The 21,421-nt window shown below is 44.8% G+C and overlaps 1 protein-coding gene across 7 annotated transcripts in view; it reads right to left on the reverse strand.

The window, feature by feature from the left end:
- LOC142563554 (uncharacterized) overlaps positions 1-21,421 on the reverse strand; it is a 44,070-nt gene continuing 22,649 nt past the window's right edge. For 2 of the 7 annotated variants that reach the window (XM_075674132.1, XM_075674131.1), the window contains exons 9-12: positions 17,117-17,197; positions 12,768-12,857; positions 5,845-6,501; positions 1-3,422 (exon numbers count right to left, since the gene is read on the reverse strand). In XM_075674132.1, coding sequence (XP_075530247.1) covers positions 471-3,422; positions 5,845-6,501; positions 12,768-12,857; positions 17,117-17,197 — 3,780 coding nt within the window. In that variant the 3' untranslated portion in view covers positions 1-470. Of the gene's footprint in view, positions 3,423-5,844; positions 6,502-10,615; positions 11,253-12,767; positions 12,858-17,116; positions 17,198-18,362; positions 18,975-21,421 lie in introns of those variants that run through there. The other 5 variants (XM_075674133.1, XM_075674136.1, XM_075674134.1 and 2 more) reach the window with 5 other exon arrangements.

The following is a 21,421-nucleotide window of genomic DNA, read 5'->3' on the forward strand; positions in this document are numbered from 1 at the left end:
TCCACTAGGAACCACTCATGAAAATGTACACTATGTCGAATAGGCACAGCCATGATTGGTGTTTATTCATCTGCATGTATACTTAAAAAATTAAATGATAACTTAGTTCGGGCAGCGGAATGCGCCATTGAAATCATGGCCTGCAACACTTCAGCACATTGTCATTCAGAGATCATAATTCGCAGGCCAGTTAAAGAAGTACTCAACTTACGAATTTCTCTGAATGAATGAACGACTGCTTGCAGTTACACTTTCCAAGATGCTTCGTCGTGTCTCAGTAATATGAATAAAAATACTTGACACTTCTCAGAAGTCCTAATCTTCAAGCTTGCAAGTGAAAAGGACTATGGCTAGACGCATATTTAGATCGGCGCCTAGGGTTACGCCTAGATAGCCTCTGTTCCGCTGTTAAACGAGTGATCTGGCTTGGCTCCCTGTGGTTACTCCCCAGTTGTTTGTCAAACTTCCGTCTACAGACTTGACAAAGATTCGCTAAATGAATTCTCATGATTTTTGGACACATCGCCGATACTCTGCTCCGCTTGTTCGAGGCTTAGGCTGCAAGCATTTATAGAAGAATCTACTGTTTGCGAGTAAAGCTCCTGGGAACTGCGTTGTACAGTATCTGCGCGATGCAAGTCTGCGAAGGTGGTGCCATCACATGTGGGTTGCAGTGAACAAGGAATATCTGTCTGAAATTTACGCCGTCCAGTCACTTCAGTTCTTATTTGATCGTGCGTCGACGCTTCAAACTCAGGAGCAGGAGTTGTACAGTCAACGCCGTTTTTGTGATGGGTGGAATCTTGTACTGTAGCGGTGGTGTCTGTTTCGCTGCACGCGCTTTTCTCTACTTTTGCCTGGTCTTCATCGCAAGCTTGTGAAATTTCAGAGTTTTGACATCTATTCCGGCTGGCTTGAGAGGGCTTTTCTTTGTTTGACCCAGATTCATAGCTATGCTTTGACGCCTTAGGCTTCAGATGATCGTCATTCTCTTCCCGGCGGCCCTTACAACTGGGGCAAGAATAAACGTCGAAGCGCTTAGGGAAGTTTGCTGTTCTGTGATTTTCAGTTCTTTTCCTTTCTAGATTTACGTTCGCCGTGGAAAAGGTCCCTACAGGCGATTTTTCCTTAGGTTCTGGATGACTTAAAGAAGCCACTGCATTCTTACAGGTGCACTGGGTTTCTGTGTTGGTCATCCCTGCCCTGCGCTCTTTTCTAACCCCGATGTTGTCGTGTTTTTGCGTCATACTGCTGTTCCGAACTATCCGTGCATTTTGCGATGACTGTCTTCGTGACCTCTCATACTTCGTTGTGCTGCTTCTCAGAGCATCCGCTTGGGGGATTTCGTTTTGTTGGTGTTGTAAGTTAAGTGGTGTAGGAGGGACTTCTGCGCTTGAGCTGCCGGGTAGAGGGGAAGCGGTAACACACTTTGGTTTGCTATCTTCATCTATGGTTTCAGTGGAAAAACCCTTATTCGGTTGATGACACAAAAGTGCTCCTTCGCCAATGTGTCCAGCGAATGCGGTTGAAGATATTTTTTTATCCTCTGACACCACAGAACGCGCCGGCTTGCCCTCACAAATATTGCTTCGTCCTATTTTGTAAGCATAGGACTCACTGACCTCATAGCTTTCGCGTTTTCGGGGACAGCTCTCTTGGCCATCATCTTGGTCATGAATAAATGCTGCTGTTGCAGTAGGTGTCGGATAGGGCTTTTTGACTACCTCTGCGAATGTCATTCGGCGAGGCTCCTTGCCTCCTCTGCTATGAGTGCTAGCTTTTGTTGCTCCTAGATACTTCATTGGTTCATCTGCTGAGGGTGCTGAATGGTGTGATGGAGTTGCGTTCTGAAATGCTGTGTAGCTTTTTTGCGCAATAGAAGCTAAGTCACTGTCGAGTCCACTGACTGACCTTTCTGTTTCATCACACTGTCTCTCATTGGTGCCCTCGCCGAGTTCTTGTTGTATTTGATCATGCGGTTTTACGCACCCGCCTTTTTCTCGGAAGTGCCCTATCCGTGAATTTTGCGATGATATTCCTCGTGACACCTCATACTTCGTGTTTGCACTTCCCAGAGCAGCCGCTTGGATGATTTCGCTTTGTTCGTGTTGTAAATTCAATAGAGTAGGAGGGACTTCTTCGCTAAGGCTTCCGGGTTGTGGGGAAGCCGCAACATATTTTGGTTTGCTGTCTTCCTCTGTGGGTTCAAAAGAAAAACATTTATTCGGCTGATGACTCGGAGGTAGTCCTCCAGGCATGTGCCCAGTGACACTGCGTGGATTGATTTTTCTATCCTCTGATACCACAGAATACGCGGGCTTGCCCTCACAAATACTGCTTCGTGTTTTGCAGGCACAGGTCTCATTCACCCCATAGCTTCCGCTTTTTCGGTGACAGCTCTCTTGCCCATCGTCTCGATCATGATTAAATTCTCCTGTTGTAGTAGGCATCGGATTGGACTCTTTGAATGCCTCTGCGCACGTCATTCGGCAAGGCTCCGTGCCTGCAGGGCTGTGACTTCTAGCTTTCATTGCTGCTAGGTACTTCATTGGTTCATCTGCTGAGGGTTCTGAATGGTGTGATGGAGTTGCGTTCTGGAATGCTGTGTAGCTTTTTTGCTCAGAAGAAACTAAGGCACTGTCGAGTCCATTGACTGACCTTTCTGTTTCATCACACTGTCTCTCGTTGGTGCGCTCGCTGAGTTCTTGTTGTGTGTGATCATGCGTTTTTACGCACCCGTCTTTTTCTCGGAAGTGCCCTATCCGTGAATTTTGCGATGATATTCCTCGTGACACCTCATACTTCGTGTTTGAACTTCCCAGTGTATCCGCTTGGATGATTTCGCTTTGTTCGTGTTGTAAATTCAATAGAGTAGGAGGGAATTCTTCGCTAAGGCTTCTGGGTTGTGAGGAACCCGCAACATACTTTGGTTTGCTGTCTTCCTCTGTGGGTTCTAAGGAAAAGCCTTTATTAGGCTGATGACTGGAAGGTACTACTCCAGGCATGTGCTCAGTGACACTGCGTGGATTGATTTTTCTATCCTCTGACACCGCAGAATACGCGGGCTTGCCCTCACAAATACTGCTTCGTGTTTTGCAGGGACAGGTCTCATTGACCTCATAGCTTCCGCTTTTTCGGTGACAGCTCTCTTGCCCATCGTCTCGGTCGTGATTAAATGCTCCTGTTGTAGTAGGCATCGGATTGGACTCTTTGAATGCCTCTGCGCACGTCATTTCGCAAGGCTCTGTGCCTGCAGTGCTATGACTTCTAGCTTTCGTATCTGCTAGATAGTTTATTGATTCATCTGCTGAGAGTCCCAAATGGTCTGATGGAGATGTGTTACGGAACGTTGTATTGCTTTCTTGTTCTGAAGCAACTAAGCCATATTTCCTAGATTTCTTGCTATGTTGCGCCTCTTCCTCCTGGAATGTGAAAAAATGCGTAAATTTAATATTGGGTACAATCATAAAAGGCAGATCAAAAATTTAAAACGGCGGAAAAGAAGGCAACAATGCAGAAGTTGTTGCTTCAAGACAGGCGCCGAACAGGCAACCTCGTGTTTCACACTTGCCGGTTGTGCGCGTGAGTGAGATTCGGTTTTTAGAAAATAAAATGTCAACCACATGGAACGCCTGTCCGGCCTATTTCAGGTTTCAATAACACGGCGTGGGCACGTCTGCTTCATACAGTACAAACTTTGGTCCATGCTGGCACGAAGAACGCTTTTGCCTGGACAGCGCGCGGTCGTCAATAAGCGTGAAATGAACATGGCGACATAAGGTGGTTGACGCTTAACATACCAGCATCTGGACCTGTATACCTGAAAAGCGGGTCTATACAGAAATCCTACATCATGTTTTTCACGTGCGGCATAGGTTGTGCTATTCACTTGGAGTTTTACACCCGTTCAACTGCTGACAGTTTCTGAGGGCTACGCCGTTTGTTGGCTGCACGTCGTGGATGTCTCACGGTGGTGTACTCCGTGTGGTGTCTGAAGTTCGTGAAACCGACTACCGTGGATATTTAGGAGAAAGAAAGGCTAACGGCAAAGAGTGCGTGTAGGTGTGAGTGCAGTGCTTGGCAAAGGAAGGCGACAACAGTGTACCAAGCATAAAGACACGCGGTGCAATAAATGAACAGCAGCATGTCGCGGAAGTGAACGAGGCCACAACCAACATGTCGCAGTAGCCAGACGAAGATCCAATGAACGAATCCTGTGGAACCGCGTAGTTAAGAATAAAGAAGGGCTAAGTGCGTGTTGCCTATGAAATAAGCCATTGGGTTGTTCGTTTTAGCACCGAAATTTGCGGAGATGGCCGAGGATATAGACTAAAAACAGAAATCGCGAGCTTGAGCTTACCAGCAATATAATGTAGGCGCTGATGCACCATGCAGTGTTGATAGCTTGTACTTCCATATTTAAATTTATGACTGGTCCCCTGTTGCCTCAGACTCGGTTAAGCTTGTAGCGCATTTATTAATGCCCCCGCATCCATCCACAAGAAACCATCTTCACCAAATTTTCTTGCTGAGCAAAAAGCACGTATACATAATATATAAAAGTCACGCTTTGTTTTGGTGCAACTGTTATGCTGAAGCCCTGCATAGCTCAGAAGCTAAGCCGAAATGAAAGTACCGAATGAGGAGGGTGAACAGCGCCAGCTGTATACGCAGCAACGTCACGAGGCCGATGGCGATGTATATCACCTGTCTATGCAAAAAGAGAGTTGATAAGCGCATGCACAAAGAAGTATGATACACATGCGTCCACATTTAAGGATTCCGTACCCCTTACGTCGCAAACACGTCTAACCAATCTGGAGAATCGGCCATGAATGAGCACATACCTATTACACATACTGAGTGGTTTAGTTAAGCAGAACAAGTAAATAAAAGAATCCGTTGAATGGAATGCTCTTCTCTGTGAGCAGGTCTGTGCGTTTTAGATATACTTGAGCCAACAGCAAGAGTTCCATCTTTATTTTGCACTTTTGTCTTTTAGCTACGCAGAACAGAGATGAGCATACTCAACCACTATAATGGTTAGCGTAGGGGGCGTTTTATTTGAACGTTTACAGGACTGTAACACAATCGGGAATTCATGTAGGAGAAAAAGCCTTATTCAGCAGGATTACTCTAAGAGCCGGATGTGACTTACACTAGAAATCAAAATGCTTGATCGACATGCAAACATAACTTCAGTAATCGACTTTTCAACGAATTATATTAGTGTCCATAATGCAAATATATAAATTGAAGCCAGTGAGTTAACAAGGCAGATCAACTTCGACCCAATTTGAAAGCTAGCATCAGTTTTAAGATAAGCGCAGACAAACTTGCCGTGAAAATTCACTTTGTTATGCTTCATCCTTTAAACAAAACGCTTTCGATGCATCGAAGAAAGAAAAAACATAACCGACACACCCGTGCACTTCGTCGGAACCTTTGGACACGCATTCCTCGAAACTGCTGTCAAGCTGTGAATTCCTTCCAAAGTGTCCATGAGTTTCAAAGTCAGCGGCTGCAATTCTTAAATTGCAATATGAGGCGTAAATGGTTGGTTTACAAGTACTTTAGTAAAACTTCGTTAAGCGCACATGTCCTCGAAATTTTCTGCACGTGATATCCACTGAGCGTAATCAAACTCAAGAATTGAAGTTGTGCTGCGTGCAACGGTCTATCTTGTTAGGTTCCGTTAAAAAAAAAATAAACCCCCGTATAGTTCTACTCACCTGTACTTGCATTCGACAAACATAATCCCTATATATATATATATATATATATATATATATATATATATAATTTTAGGCGCTATGGAATGGATACGTCGGGAGGCAGTCTTACCTTGCCAAGAACTTGAGCTGCGTCCAGCTCCTGCTTCTGAGCTCCTGCGGCTTCCCGCATGTCCACTTCGGGTACGTGTAAGGCCTCCGTTTCCGTTGTCACAGGATCGGACGATGTCACTGATGGCATGGGCCCGGGTATAAGAGCGTTGGCAGCAACTGCGCCGACTTCATCCACCATGTGATATCCGTTATCCTCAAAAATAACTGGGTGCTCTTGCAGGTACAGCTTAGCGCCTGCGCTTAGTCGTGAATGCAGCACCGTAGGCAGGTACTTCAGAACATCTTGCCAAGTCACCTTCGACCTCTGTGCCCAAACATTAAATGGGAGGCAAGCCCTGACAAAGAGGGCAGTTATCAAGCAGTCAAAGGGTTGGGGTTCATAAGGTGCATCTATGAAGTCGCGAACAAAGTGATCATGCTTCAATGCGACCAATTTAGGCACGAAGTGAGCGTGCCTCGCTGCCTGGTCGGTTCCAGTGTCTTTAAACTGTTCTTCCATGGCGACGTACGCTGCATACCAGTTTCCGGCCGTCGCATATGGAAGCCATGCGCTGACGTCCGTGGACCACCCGGACCATAGCTGCAGTTCTTGTTCAGTACGCGAGGCGCTTTCTGCAGAAGTTCCTTTGGTTTCAAGTGTCGTGGAAGTTTTGCTCTGGGAAGAGAAAGCCGTCAACATGCAGTGTTGGTTTCTGAAAGCCTTAGTCGTTAGATGATGATGATGATCTCATTGTATGAATACGCAACTTTTCTGGACCTTTTGTTTTCGGTATCTTTTCTTGTCTTTGGTCAGCGTTGCTGAAGGAAAGCCGACTGATATAGCTTTCCAAACTATACTTGGGCAACAAGGTTTTTAGTAAATATATGTAAATGAAATAAAACAGATCGTTCAATAATTTAAAGCATAAGAATGAGCCATAATGATTAAATTAGCACTGACGTACACCCTTTAGTTCTGTTTCTTTCTGTGCTACATGAAGTTGTAAACACTTTTGGCCATGGAAAATTTACTATAAACTGGTTACTGCTAATTTGATGGTTGCGTTACCATCCAGTTTCGGTTTCGGTACCCAGTATGTGGATGCGTCATCACGGGATCAGACACTCACTAGCCGAGCTCTGGCAAATGATCTGGCTGCCACGAGGGATCCTAGCCAGAAAAACGTGTGCAAAACACCTTTGCTCAACATTTTTTTTATGCGCAACGTCGTTGCATTTAGCCCTGCTGCCAAACAACGCCAGAAGATGAAGTTTCGCGTCATGACGTCGCAATAATACCGACCATGCCAGGTCGGTTATTTCCAGACAAGTTTTATTATAAATTAAAGTATCATAGGTTGAGTTCCGCGTTTTAGAAGTTATTGCGAAAAAGATATAGCAATTATATTGATTACTATTTCTTTCACCAAACACAAACTTTATTGCACCCCTCTTCACGGCGGGATAAAATATGGAATTTTTAGTTTTTACCGCTACCGGCCTCTTAGTAGCGAAAGAAGAAAACAAAATAAGGTGGTATGACCAGCCACAGGAATATTATTTTTTTATTTTGACTAAACATATACAACTGAGTTTCTCACCCTTACAATTTGAAGAAATATGTAGAAGCCTTATTAAGAATGTTGCAATTAGTTATTCGGCGCATTCCTCTCATTTTACGGCACGAAATATCCAAAAATCCCTTGCGCCGTTCGCATTGAATACAAGAAAAGCTAGTAGATCCAGCGCAGCATGTTGAAACGACGGGCCAGTCTGAGGTATGCTTATTGGAAGAAAACTACAGGCTGAACGACTTCGACATGTCCGGTAGTAAAACGCAAAAAAAGAACTGTTCGTGCCTGTCAAACGCTACGGCAGTTTCTCATGCATGTTTGGGTTCACCACAGTGTTTCCCACAAATATCACTAAAGGGAAGCGTGGTACGCCGCGGCAATGACGTCAGCGCAAGGAGGCACACACTCTTCATGGTCGTCGCGTCTAAGGCTTTTGAGACACTATTGGTTACGCTCTTTCATTTTAGATTATCAAATTCTCCATTGTTGATGGCTTTCTTAACAGAACAAGGCAAGTAGCCACTGGGTGCATGCGTGATCAATGCGAATTGCCGCATACCAAAGCAATACTTTCCTTAGAATAGGCAATTGACAAAGTGACAAATATGCTTTAGACCAGGAGGACAATGGTCGTTCAAATCCGTGCACTGCTCGTTCTTCTGATGCTCGTCGAAGCGACATGCCTCTACCTCCGGTGGGCAATACCACCAAAGTTCTCTCGACTAATATTTCTCGCGAAACTTTGTCGGGCTCGCGGTCCTACCGCGGTAGCAGAATTACTCGCTGATGCACCACAACTCGAAAGGAACGTTCTTTCGGCACAGCACGGCTCCACTTTCTCGCAAAAGCGGCGTACCACTACTATAGGAAGCTTTTAACAAATCTGCCGTGCTTCTACACTTAAACAGTGTCAATAATGAATCAACGACCGCGCATATGGGCTGTCTCAGATGCGCAACTCCTTCGACTTAACGGCGCCTGCAGCTGCATGGAGAGGAGACGCTATACACCATGCAAAATAGAGTGGGCTAGGGTTGTTCAAAGTCTCTATTATCGACAGCAATTAGTTTGAATTTTTGCTTAGACTCCTCAGCCTGCCGAGCAGTTTGTGCGTGGCTCGATGCACCGCTTGGTGAGCTGGTCTAACATGCTGTGTGCACTCGTGTTACGAAAAACGCATTTAGGTTGTCTCATTTCTTTCGCCAAATGCAGGCGTCATTTCTGTGTTTTTGTTTTGTTTTGACGACAGCAACTGTAGGGATACTTGATGTGAATTCGCTCATCACCAGTGCCACGCCTCAGTGGTGGAGCAAAGGCAGTGTGCATTCCTGCGCTGGAATTAGTCTTGTGTGCGTCCAAACTATAAGCGCCCTTTCTCTCCGGACAATATTAAGCTTACTCGAAATCGAGACCCTTCTATGAGACAAAGATGCTTGTATGGTGCCGACATCCGTCAGTGGCAAAAAAGAAAAAAGAAAATGGTTGGGGCCCGAGCGCAGCACTTCAAGTGCACCGGCCTGAGAGCAAGCTTAGAGTGTTGTTGCGCATCCTACCAATTGCACTCAGTGCTGACTATTCCTTTTTTGCTCCTATGATTACCCCGTTACCTTACCCCTTGTGTAGGGTAGCAAATATAACGCTCCTCTGGTTCACCACTCTACCCTTGTTTTCCTTGTTTTATTTTTCTCTCTCGCTATGCAATGTGTACACTCTGACCTGCGCAGTACACAGGACACAACGCAACACTTCACTGTTTGCTGGGTAGCGCCAACGGTTTCCTGTTGGGCTCTCGTGCATCAGCGAGGTGCGAAGCCTGCTACGCCACTGGCGGTGATTATCGGGCCAACGTTTAGACGCATCGCACCCGAGATTGGGGGTGCTCGTTGGAAGCGCGCACCGCCGGATCTCGGAGGTCATTTTGAGACTTCTGGTAGCTATTAAAGCGCTGCTTGTTCTGCCCAGCAGACATCCTGCGGGCTATGTTGCGCAAACACGTCGCCATATTTAGAAGAGTGTACATGGAGTTCTAGGGCAGCGTTAAGCCTTGTTATTCCTGTAAATTAGTCAGTTGTACCATTCGGACTAAAGTTTAGTTTAAAATTTTTAGCATAAATACAAATTGCCAAGCTTTTGTTTACCGGTGAATGTTTTTCAAATTTTGCTTAAATAGTTCGAAAACGCAGAACCCTACTTATAATTTGCTCGCAGCCTTCGTGTTTGTTTATTCTCATTCTTCTGCGCTAAAAAAAGCATTTGGTAGAGTTTCTACAATATGTGAAATACGTAAATGTAGCCATTTAATGTCTGTACAAACCAGCATGCTTTCTTCACGTGAGGCGTAGCAAAAAGATAAAACTAAATTTGGGTGTTTACGTGTCAATTATCTGAATACGAGGTGCACACCGCAGTAGGGGACTACATAATAATTTAGTTTGGTTTTTACCATACACCTAAATCTAAGCACACGAGCGTTTTGCGAACTTCGCATCCGTACGAATACGGCCACCACCGCCAGTATCACGCCGGCCGCCTCCGAGCTCAGCAGACCAACACTAAAGTCAATAAACTAGCGCGATGGATGCTGCACTTATATTATTAGAGGTATGTTGGGCAGCTAATTAAGAGCAGACTACGACAGATGCAATGTATAGCTCTTTATCAAAAATCGGAACGGGATTTCATCCACGAAGAGCATCGCGATAGAGCAGCCAGAAAACACGTTAGGTTGCTTCTTAAATAAAGTACAAAAAACTTTCCCGCTGTTGTAGGCTCATACAAAAGGGTGTAATGCAGAGCTTCGTGGTTAGTATATATATATATATATATATATATATATATATATATATATATATATATATATACATACATATATATACATATATATATATATACATACGTGTGTGCGTGTGTGCGTGTGTGTGTGTGAAACAGATCGACGACGAAGTGTACATCAGGTTCCCCGGTACACAAATTTTGTGGTTACTGATATGCACTAGCGGTGTCAGATATACTACAGCAATGGTGAAAATAGTCAACACAGGTGTGCTCATTTCAAAAGTGCACAGCGAGATGTTCTACAGACAGAACGAATCAAAATGCTATGCTGCATTTCTCAGACAGTTCCTTATTTGACCGTGAAAGAGGACAAGGTGAATTCAGCAAACATTGGAAAGGCGGGAAATGCTTCGACATCATACTGTCAAAGACTCGAAATAGTGCATGTTTGCATTTTATTACCAGTCTTCATAATAACTTGGCCGCATTAGCTTGTAATTCAGCTCTTCTAGGCCATTATTTTGGCTGGTAAGTAAAACAGGCGTTTGTGCAAATGAGTGAACTTGAGTGCCGAGCTACCGGAAATGTAACCACGCTTTTTGATGCACCATACGTGAGGCCTCTTGAATCTCTTCTCTCTATAGTAAGTCTTCTGTGCGCTGGAGTTGCCACGTGAGCCTCTCGTGGCCAAATGATGACAACTGATATCCGAACCAGTGACTGTATTTTCTGCAGTGACACACTCGCTGAGGCCTCAATTAGTACCTGTATATTTTTATTTGCAATAATATTTAGGATTTTCTGACTTTAACTCGTTGCTCAAGGGAGCATATTGTGAACCTTAGTCGCAATGTGGAAAAATCACAAAATTTCAAAGCCACTTAAAGAAAGCTACACGGATAAGGTCCATTGTCTTCCAGTACGTGCAGCACACAAGATACAGGCATAACAGTAACCACATTACTGCAAGAGAGAGCATAAAGTCGAGAATCTTCATGGATTTAGGCATTCCACGTTCTTCAAGGGAGCCGATATAAGCCGTCGCCGCGGCATTTGACCTGTGACTTCCAGAGAAGCGCTGAAGGGGGAAAACAAAGAACGGAGTTTCGTTTTACTCTTGCTGGCTATAATTTTGAAAAGTATTGTTAAGTAGTCGTCTGCGGGCACGGAGCACCATCGGATGTGCAGTAGTTAAGATATCGTAAAGTGAAAAGGTGATAAAAAAAGCAAGAAGGACCACTTGGCGCACGCGTCCACAAATTCTAACTATGAAATAAAGGTTGGCCGGAATAGAACTTTAGAAAACGATTAATATTTCATGCAAGTGGCGGCACAATGAAACAACAGCTTGTGCTATCGCTAAGCGAGAAATAATACGTACAGTTCTGCACAAGCGAAACGCAAACGGAAAATTACAAAATAGAGCACCGTTGGCAAGTAATGACTAGACAGCGCGATACTGCACTGCTACTTACCACGTCGTCAAACGTGTTGCATGCGTCGTACTATGCGTACAAGCTGAAATCACGCAGCTATTCCAATGACTGCGGAAATGAGGAACGAACAATAAATGCGTTCTAGTTATCCACGCCTTGTGCTTTTAAGTTATCCGTCAATGTACAGATTTGTACATTGATGGACGATGTACAGGTTTGTACATTGCTGATGGTTTGTACACCAAGCTGTAGTGCCTTAATATGATGCAGGAGCTTCAAATTCTGTTTCATCTCGCTGTTGTGGCAAGCTTCGGGGGAAAATAATCCGAAGATCGATCGCTGCCCCTCTAGCATAAACGCAGGCGATCATATATAACATTTAAATTTCACTTTCACAGTAGTCGATGTAGATAAAATACCTCCATTTCCGAACATATATTAGTCTAATGTGGTGGTACTTTTTGGATATGTGTAATGGCGTCACTGGGTGTGCAAAATTAACAGTGAAATCATCATGAAGAAATATCTCTGGTGCAGCGTTGCCGCCAGAAATTAAAGAAGAAGCCAAGAACGAGATGTAACTTCCTTTCAAACCATTACATTGTCTTATCACAGTTGTACTACCACATATGCAACCGCTACTGAAAGTATAAGTTATTCAGAAACAACACTTTTATTAAATCACTTTGATTGACTCCGGAACGAACATGACTATGCTTGGCATACGTACGAGAATAGTAAAATAATTTACGCGCTGACTTAGATGAAGCACTTTACACTAAGTGCTGCTACTTCCAAAAAAAAACATCGCACTAAAACATATGCGATTAACTACACATAGCCTAACCCTTCATTGTAATCTTGATTGTCAAGCGAAATCTGGATCAAGCAGCACCGACGTATTCTACTCATCAAAGGTACAGGCGGAATGAGAACTCCAAAAAGGACCAAAATCAGATAAAAATCACGTGGTTGTGGGATTCGTAAGGCAACTAACTGTAACCCTCGCTGCTATAACCGCCGCCGCCGAAGCAGCAGCAACAAGCTTTGTCGAATAGTCTTCCGAGTGCGTCACAAGTTGCTATAAATGGATCGCAGCATGAGATTTCCCCCGCATCGGATGTTTCGTCAGTCGCCCGTAAGGAGTTAACACTTGCCCCCGAGTACGCCGCCTGAGCGTTGGAGTGAGTGACTGGATGTGATGAGCCCTCGTCACGCGTTGTCCTAGGTGCTTCTTTCTTTTGCTTCTGCGATATGAAAAGAAAAGCAAGCGACGAAAGAGCGCATTACCCTGCTGGTAGCCTTGTCACAATATATCGTTTTGAAATGCACGGACCGTGAAGAGCTCAATACGAGATTTCCGATGAAGAGAAAAGTAACCGCACTACTGATGAACATTGGGCGAATGAAGAAATCCTTAGACTGAAGCCACAAATTCTGCTATTAAGGGGACTCGATACCGTCAGGGCTGCGACGGCAACCTTCTTTTGTTGGAACGCGGAGTTTTGACTGAAGATTTTCTTCAATCACTCTTGATCAATTTAAGTCTTGAAACACAGGCGAAATTACTGGGGAGCTGTGACTTCAAGCTATTTCAATTTGTTCTTATTGCGCATCTACCATTAGCCCTCCACGGTCGAAAAAGCATTTTGGGCCACGCCCACACTGCCTGTGTCACGTGACGTCACGAGGACGGGGAAAGCTCTTCATCTGATATGACGTCTTATGAATGAAAGGAAAAAAAAAGATTCTGATTGTACTCATTTTTCGCCAGTAACCCACCTCATTATGTAAAAGAAATTTCGGCTGCCGCGAAACAAATTTATTTCGCGATAGCCGGATACTGCCCCGTTCCAAAAAGAATAAAAAGAGGATGCCCACCGATTGCTCTTACAAAGGCTACTCCGCGCTGCCCGCGAGAACGGTTTTCTTTGCATATTGCAATGAAAGCACGGCAGTATGACGCGGACTAGCCCTTTAAACACGTACAAGACATCATCCTGCCAACTATGTTTTTCTGTGGCTCAATGTTATCGACATTTTTTACTCCCGATTGCATGCCGCAGCGATATTGGATCACCCATCGCAATCTAAGCAAGACGAAGTGGGCCAGTCGCAGGCGCCGCCACCACCACTTTACAGCCCCAGTCCTCTATATTCCCTGCGTTAGCTCGGCCAAACCGAAACAATCTCCAGTCCTCCGCAGTCCTCGTCTCTTGTCGGCCAAACACCTGTCAAGGTGCCCAATGATATCTTTGAAAGCAGACAAAAGGGATCTCCTATGTCCCAGCAAATGTCTCCTATAAACGAGAACCGTTGCTTCTGCAGTTGAAACTGCTCTGCGGATCACCGTTCGATGCTTGTGTCGATGTTTGCCTAAAGTTGATGTCAGGAGATTGGAATAAAATAAAAATAGCTTTACGTCATACGGCACCACAACGACCCCAACACTGGGCAGCCCTCCACTTCCAAATATTTTTTCAGGCTGAAGCGAACGCTTCCGAAAGGAGGCTAAAATTTTTCATGGCAGCGAAGACAACTCCCTTTGTTGAAACGTTTGGCTCCTGGCCGAAAATTTTCTTGTTCAATCACTGTGTATGACTTGAATGTCCGAACACAAGCCATAATATTATTCAATAATGGCTAAAGAAATGTATCCTCTGACTAAAGCCAAATGTACGACAAAGGGACTGGACTTCGTCATGGCAGCGATGATCTGTATGGAGGATGAAGACTCCCTTGTTCAGCCACTGTTAATCACTTAAGGTTTCATTTTTCTGGGAGCCCTTTGTCTGCTTCGAAAACAAAGTTACTGACACGGTGAGCACAAAGTAGAGAAGTATTGTTGATGTATTCAGCCGCGAATATTTAAGGATCAATACCTACAGGAGGAAGACTTCCGAACGAAAAAACTTGGCACTCCTTTTTTTGTAGTAGAGCTGGAATTGAGGTAAGTGATCTAATGGGAAATGGAAGTGAATTATATTTAGACACTCGTCAACACAGCTGTCTTGACCACTCACACGCCGTGCTTTAAGGTGCATTGGTGCCGCCTACAGATAACGTTTGGCTCGAGATAGCTTGAATCTGGCCATATGCCACCAAGCCGATTGAACCACTACACTTTTTTTTGTTGCTTCAACAGCTGCCATCGTCTGCGGTCGTCGCCGACAAAGGCGCCCACAAGAAATGCTGAGCGAAAAGCACAGACCAGACGTCGCGGAACGCGCTCTCCTGAAGGCTTTGCCACGTGTTACCTTCAATTTGCTGCCATATCCAGTGGAGCCTCCACGAGTGATCGCAGGTGGTTGCACCTGCTGAAGCCTCGACTAGGGGTAAGGCGAACAGACGTCATTTTGGCTGCGCATGCTCAGATGCAATGTCTCGAATGAAGCGCGTTACTGGTAAGTGGCACCCGTGCAATCCAAAACACGGCACTCTACCGCTTTAAGAAAAGCGTGCTGACGACTGTACATGAGCATGATGACTACGGGGTAAGATAAACGGAATGCCGACTCGCCTTACAAGGCGATCCAATTTCTATCTCGTCAAGCCAGCTGCATTGTGGCACAATGAATATATTTCTCGGAAACTTGTTACGAGCACCCAGAGCTGCGTCGTCAGCCATGGCGCATGCATTGTGTGGCGTGCAGCGATACGTACAATGGGCTTTGTTTGTTAATTCGTTGGTAGTAGAGATATGCACACATCTCCATGGTTGCTCGCCTGGCGTTGTGTGGGTGTGCGTGCACTATCGAGTACTGCTTGTCCCCTGCCGAAGTTCACCAGAAATTTGTTCCTTGCGTTCGAATGTGTAAAAAATTCATTACCGCAAGTGGACTAATCCTATGATCGCAGCTGTTAATATGATTTTGTACGTTGTTTTGCTTTTACCAAAGTAAGATTTGTAAATAAAGAAGAAACCGACCTGTAAGTTTGTAAACTGACTTACCTCTGAGCACACCCAGTACATCAGTGGCAGAAGTACTGGTGCGTAACTTTGCCTACTTAAGCGTGTTTTCGCATAGCGTCTGTGCTCATGAACTTCAGTTTACAGCATGTTATGGCCTGTGTCCCGACAGGCTTCAGCCGGTATGCTATACATCTTATGAGTCCTGCCACCATGCTAACGTCCACAGCTACAAATAAAGCTTTAAGGAGTTATGCAAACACTACACCACTTAACTTTTTCACTGGTGGAAGCTGTGCCCTAAACTTAATAGGCACACAGCGCAGGTCCTGAGGAACATGAGCGCACTTTTGTGTTACGCTGGAACTCTGCTTACAACAAGTGCAGTATTATTCAAGTGGTCGTTACGAATGCAGCAGCAAACTGGCACTCATGCACAAAACATTCTATAGTGATTTTTACTTAGTTTACCCTAGTGCTCGGAAGCCCCATCACAGTCAATATGCTGCTATTGCTACGCTGAAACAGCGCACGGATATCGTTTTTATCTCCGCTAATCTAACAACAACATTTAACTTCGGCAAGAGAACGCTGTGTTAATCTTCGAAATTGGCTCGTCCCAATCGCAATCGAGAAACGCGCCGCCGTTATATACAGCCTCTAGAGCAGCAGCAGCAGCAAAAGCGCCTAATCCGTCCACTTAATTTGATAGCTGAAAGGGTTCTCGCGACGGTCGTTTCTTGACTTGGCCACTTCAGGGCATGAATATTTAGCGCTGTCAGCCAGGGAAAAAATAAAGGAAGGATTGTACCTTGGAAAGCCACGAAAGAACAAAGGAGGTGAGTGAAGGCAGAGAGAACGGCTCAATACTGCGCGCCTGTTATCCTTGGGACTTTAATTGGCCGCGCTGTATGCATTGCAAGATAGGCGAGTCGTCGCCCCTGTATATTCTACATCATGACTATGACACTGAAAGTGCGCCGTACGACTCTAAATACGAAAAGAAATATGCGCATATAATGCATTTTTTTGGAATCTATGTGAAGTGCTGTTTTGCGAACATTGCCCATTTAATTGCCCATTTATTCCCTGCGCCTTTGGCGTAAAGGAAAGCGGTGCGCACCTATGGGCTCTTGCGCACCCAGGCTACATAATTTGACATACGCGGCCGTAATCTCAAAGAGGAAGTTCGCTTTGGCACGATAGTAGCAAACATCTGATTGTGCCCCTACACTTCTATCGCAAGGATTCTTCTATCGCGCCAAGCGTGAGTATACCTGCAAGGCGTAGCAATAAATATGAAAGAAAAAATTACGATATTTCCCTAATCGCTAGAGCATCGGTGTGCTGTGCCGTGGGACTGGGATTCGATTCCACCATTAAACCCATGACGAAAAAAAAAATAGCATGAGTTCTCCCGACAGACAGCAGCACACAGGACGGGCAGGAAAGTTGGCAATATAGAAGCTACGCTTTAAACCTAATAAATTTAGCTTATTGAATCTTAGGTGCCGATGAGTCCCTCGAAAGATACATCTGAATGACAACTGCGCGGTATCTGTAATTAGAAAGAAAAGCAATCTAGACAATGGTTACCATCTTTTTAGCATCGGAGTTATTTCTTTGATGCGGTGGGTTCTCGTGGGGTTCTGGCGGTGCCACTTTTGTCTTTTTGCTCTGCGATAGAAAAAAAAAACAGGATCAATTTGAACGTTGCACTTGTGAAACACCTGCCACGAGACGACGGTTAAAAGAGCAAGAAACTTCTTAAAGCCTATCGAGGATCAACACTGAAGACAAAACAAGCCACATTACTTCTAAAAAATAAATTATGTGGTTTTCCGTGCCAAACACATCCCCTTATTATGAGGCACACCATATTGGGGGGCTCCAGCATAATTTGGATGATCTGCAATTCTTTAGCGTGCACCTAAATCTAATTACACGAGTGCTTATGCATTTGACCTCCATCGAAATGAGGCCGCTATGACCGGGATCTCATCCCGCGACCTCGTGCTTAGCAGCCCGACACCATAACCACTTAGCGACCATCGCAGGTCATACTACTTCTCAATTGTGGCCGAACAAAGGAATCCCAGTCCGGATCGGCCATTCCAACGAGTAACCTTGTTTTCGCCAACCTGAGGAAGAAAACTAGCATGGTCCCACTATTGGCTTCGAGTAACGATTTCTTTTTGCAGCCAATTCTTACAATAGTAATATCTTACAAACGTAAGATATTCCTGATCGACAGTAGATCAACCAAAAGGTTATCAGCGTGTAGCCAAAAGTTCAGACAAAACGAGTTGTCTTTGTAAGTCAGGCGGAGCCTTTCGCCCTTGTCAAAATGCTGCAGGATGGGAATTCTCTTGTTCGGCAACTGCTGATTTGGTCATTGTTTCGTAACCTGGTTATAGCGAAATACAACTTGAAATGCATAGATGTGAAGCTTGCACATGATAACGCTATTAGCAGCGTTTTGTGCTTTTAATTACATTCAAATACGGAACATTATTTTGACCCGCCTTGGTTGCTCAGTGGCTATGGTGTTCGGCTGCTAAGCACGAGGTCGCGGGATGGAATCCCGGCTACAGCGACCGCACTTCGATTGGGGCAAAATGCAAAAACACCTGTGTGCTTAGATTTAGGTGCACGACGAAAAATCCCAGGTGCTCGAAATTTCCGAAGTCCTTCACTACGGTGTGCCTCAAAATGAGAAAGTGCTTTCGGCACGTAAAATCCCATGATTTGTAACAAAGAAAAGTGCAGAGCCGAGGGGTTAACTTGTTGGACATCATGGTTTTTGTCGTGACATCAAAATTCTGGGCTTTGAAAATTCTGTTATAGTTTTGGCTTTGTTGCAGTCATATATTTTTATTTTTCCAGATGAAAGTGGTGTTCACAAGGCTGTTTCGTTTTCAGCGCTTATTATTGGTCAACGGGCGGGTGATTTCTCTTCATCTCTTAGCTTCTTTGTCTGACTACGCGTCATATAGCGCGGATGTTTTTCATGTCGGGGCTCTGGTGCAACCAGGGTTCCTCCACTGGAGTTGGTACAATCCTGAGACGAGGCTATTCTCGTCGGTCCACAGAAGGAAGACTTTGTACCGGTTTGCTCGCTTCCACTTATCTTCCAGGCCTGTGGGATTCCAGCAGAACTGTCTTCTTTTTGATGAAGGGTAAATGTTTTGCTGTCCTGACGATGTGGTGATGGGGCGCTTCTGTATGAAGAAACCGGAATGGAAGAATGTATGCTCATTTCCAACGCAGCATCGTCCTTTATCCACAAATGTATAGTGCTGCTTGGGATGATTTGATTATTTGTACTCTTGATATCGGTGGCACTGTTACTTTTGGTGCGCTTGCCATGTTTCAGAGCGTCGGCGTAGCTTTGCATTGGTTGCGGAATCGGCTGGTACAGTCGGTTTTGCTGTTTCTGATGGCAAGTTTCAATCTGAAACAGCATGGGTTTCAATGTTTACAGGTTATGTGACGATAATACAGCCAAACATTCACGACAGTGTTGATGGTGTTTACAATGAAGTTTACTTTCCCCCAAGAAATAAAAAATGTTGGTCCGCAGTGTTCAGCAGTTTCTGTTGAGCTGCAAAGCACTACAGCGGGAACCATAGGAATGTCAAAAAACACTAATCCCCGAATACCCCCCAAATTGTGCCTGCTGAACAAAACATTTTTGTCATTGTTGATGTTTTGCCCATACATATCTTGAAATTCGAAAACGAACTGCTCGTCGCAATTCTGGAGCAAATTATATTCTGCGCCAAATGCTTTGTAATTAGGCTTTGAAATTTAATCAGAAATTTTAGTTCACGATAGAAGACACCTTTGTCTCTTACAGAATATGCTGGGCAAATAAATTTACTTTGCTTTTTCTTAACATAAAGGATGAAAATTTTTGGCGACTTTTTATTCCTCTTTCAATTGTTTTCAAGATAAACTGTTCCTAGGGTAATGAAACTGCAGCAACAGGAAATCATGTAATATTTTAGTACAAACTTTTTATTTCGTCAGCAGAATGTGAAGGAACGCTGGATAAGTTGTCGTGTACGGTGCTAAAGCAATGATATTTAATTTAAAAGAAAGCAGTCCACAGGCTTTCCTTCTTTAAAAAACATCCTATGCTGCGTATACTGCATAAATCGAAATGCAATGTTACAGGTAAAATTATATACAGCGCTTTGCGAAGGTCTCCTTCGATATCTTATTCCTGCCCTGCATCGCCTTGCCGCACAAGTGTTAATATATTTGAAGGAATAGACGAAGGAAAATTAAGGACACGTCTTGACCTCCGCGGCAAAAGATCAACAATTCGCACTATGACCCGAAGCCCGCACCTCCCACTGCAAATTCTGCAAGCGGTCCAGATAAATCGTGCCCACCTACGATATATTGCCCGTCAACCGAACATCCTCCAGCTCGCACATATCGTTCTCAAGTCATCGACCTGCTCGCATCTGACTACGAGGTCGGTCTGTTCCTTTTCTGTGTTATTGGAGGATCTCTTCCTTGTATATCACTACAAATGTGTCAGGCATGAAACGCATAGAACCCCCGTGCCAGCATTAAAGTATTTTATGCTACCACACAACGCGTGTTGCTCCGAACAACGTTGTGACAACTACACTGACCGCACTGTGGCAATTGTGACAATAGAGTTAGCTGTCACAGAAGCGTGGGTTCTATCAAGTAGTGTCGTTATTCCTGTGAAGCGCAGCCACAGGGCCTCTTATTAGCACGTAGCTAGCTGCACTCCGAGCAGCTTTCATCTAAATTTTAATGCAAAATGTCAGATGCTGGGCCATTTCTGAAGACACTCGTACTGCAATGCTATCCCTGAAATCACTCCACCCCAAGCAACAGGTTGCCTACATCAACTGCTTGCATACCTAAACCTGTGCTGTGTAGCACAGCATTGATCTGCATCGGCTGCCTCCTCACTGGGGAGTATCAGGCAACCTACGTAACGACCTCATCACTTGCCCAGTGCAGAACTCTACTGCGCTATTCTCAGTACAACTCTCTAGGAGTGATCAATCAGCGTTGGTGGCTCGTTCTTCATAGCACGCACAATGTGCTTTCAGGGCCAACTAAGATCGGTAGTGCGGAATAATTTGGATCTACGATCCCATGTGCAGGTTTCGCACGCCGTGCTGTCTTAACCGGTGCGATCGGGTCATCCCCATTCCGCATTCGGCTAACTGCCACAAATACTAAAACATACGTTCTATTCAAAATAAGACAAATATGGCCCGCATTGTGCCGTGAGAGAAACAAACAGGAACATATGGATCACTTAATATGGGCGTCGAAGTTATTTCGTACGCTAAAAAGAACAGCATTTGATGCTAACCCCGGCAACTTTTCGAACATGTCCGAGTAAGGGAAATTGCGCCTTTATTAGGCCTTCTGTCACGCACCTGATGATACAATTTCTCGGCAAACTTGAAAATAACTTCAAATAAAAAAACGAACGGGCGGAAACTAATCCCATACTTGACCGAGCAGTCGAGCGAATCTGTTTGTGCGAAAAACTGTCGCATCCAAGCGGGCCAGGCGTGAAAGTAATGCTGGCCCCACCAGCGAGCAATATTAAAGATGCGAGGAGCACACATTCGGGTGATTCGTAACCGCACGGGACCATTAGCGCTATTTATTCATGTGGCGGTGTTAACTGGAGGCTGTACCAGCTCATCGGAGCTTCCAAAAGGGACGGCTGTGATTTCAACCAAACATACAGCCATTAAATGGCCTCCCTCCTTGCACCCGCTGCCAGGAGAAGTAGTTTCTTGAGAAAGTTCGTCGCCCGGCGCAGTACATCGCGCTGCAACAAAAGACCAAGAGTAGCCGTAACCACTGACTCCAAGCGGGCTGTTTGCTATT

This window comes from Dermacentor variabilis, chromosome 11, assembly GCF_050947875.1.
Source record: "Dermacentor variabilis isolate Ectoservices chromosome 11, ASM5094787v1, whole genome shotgun sequence".
NCBI lineage: Eukaryota > Metazoa > Arthropoda > Arachnida > Ixodida > Ixodidae > Dermacentor > Dermacentor variabilis.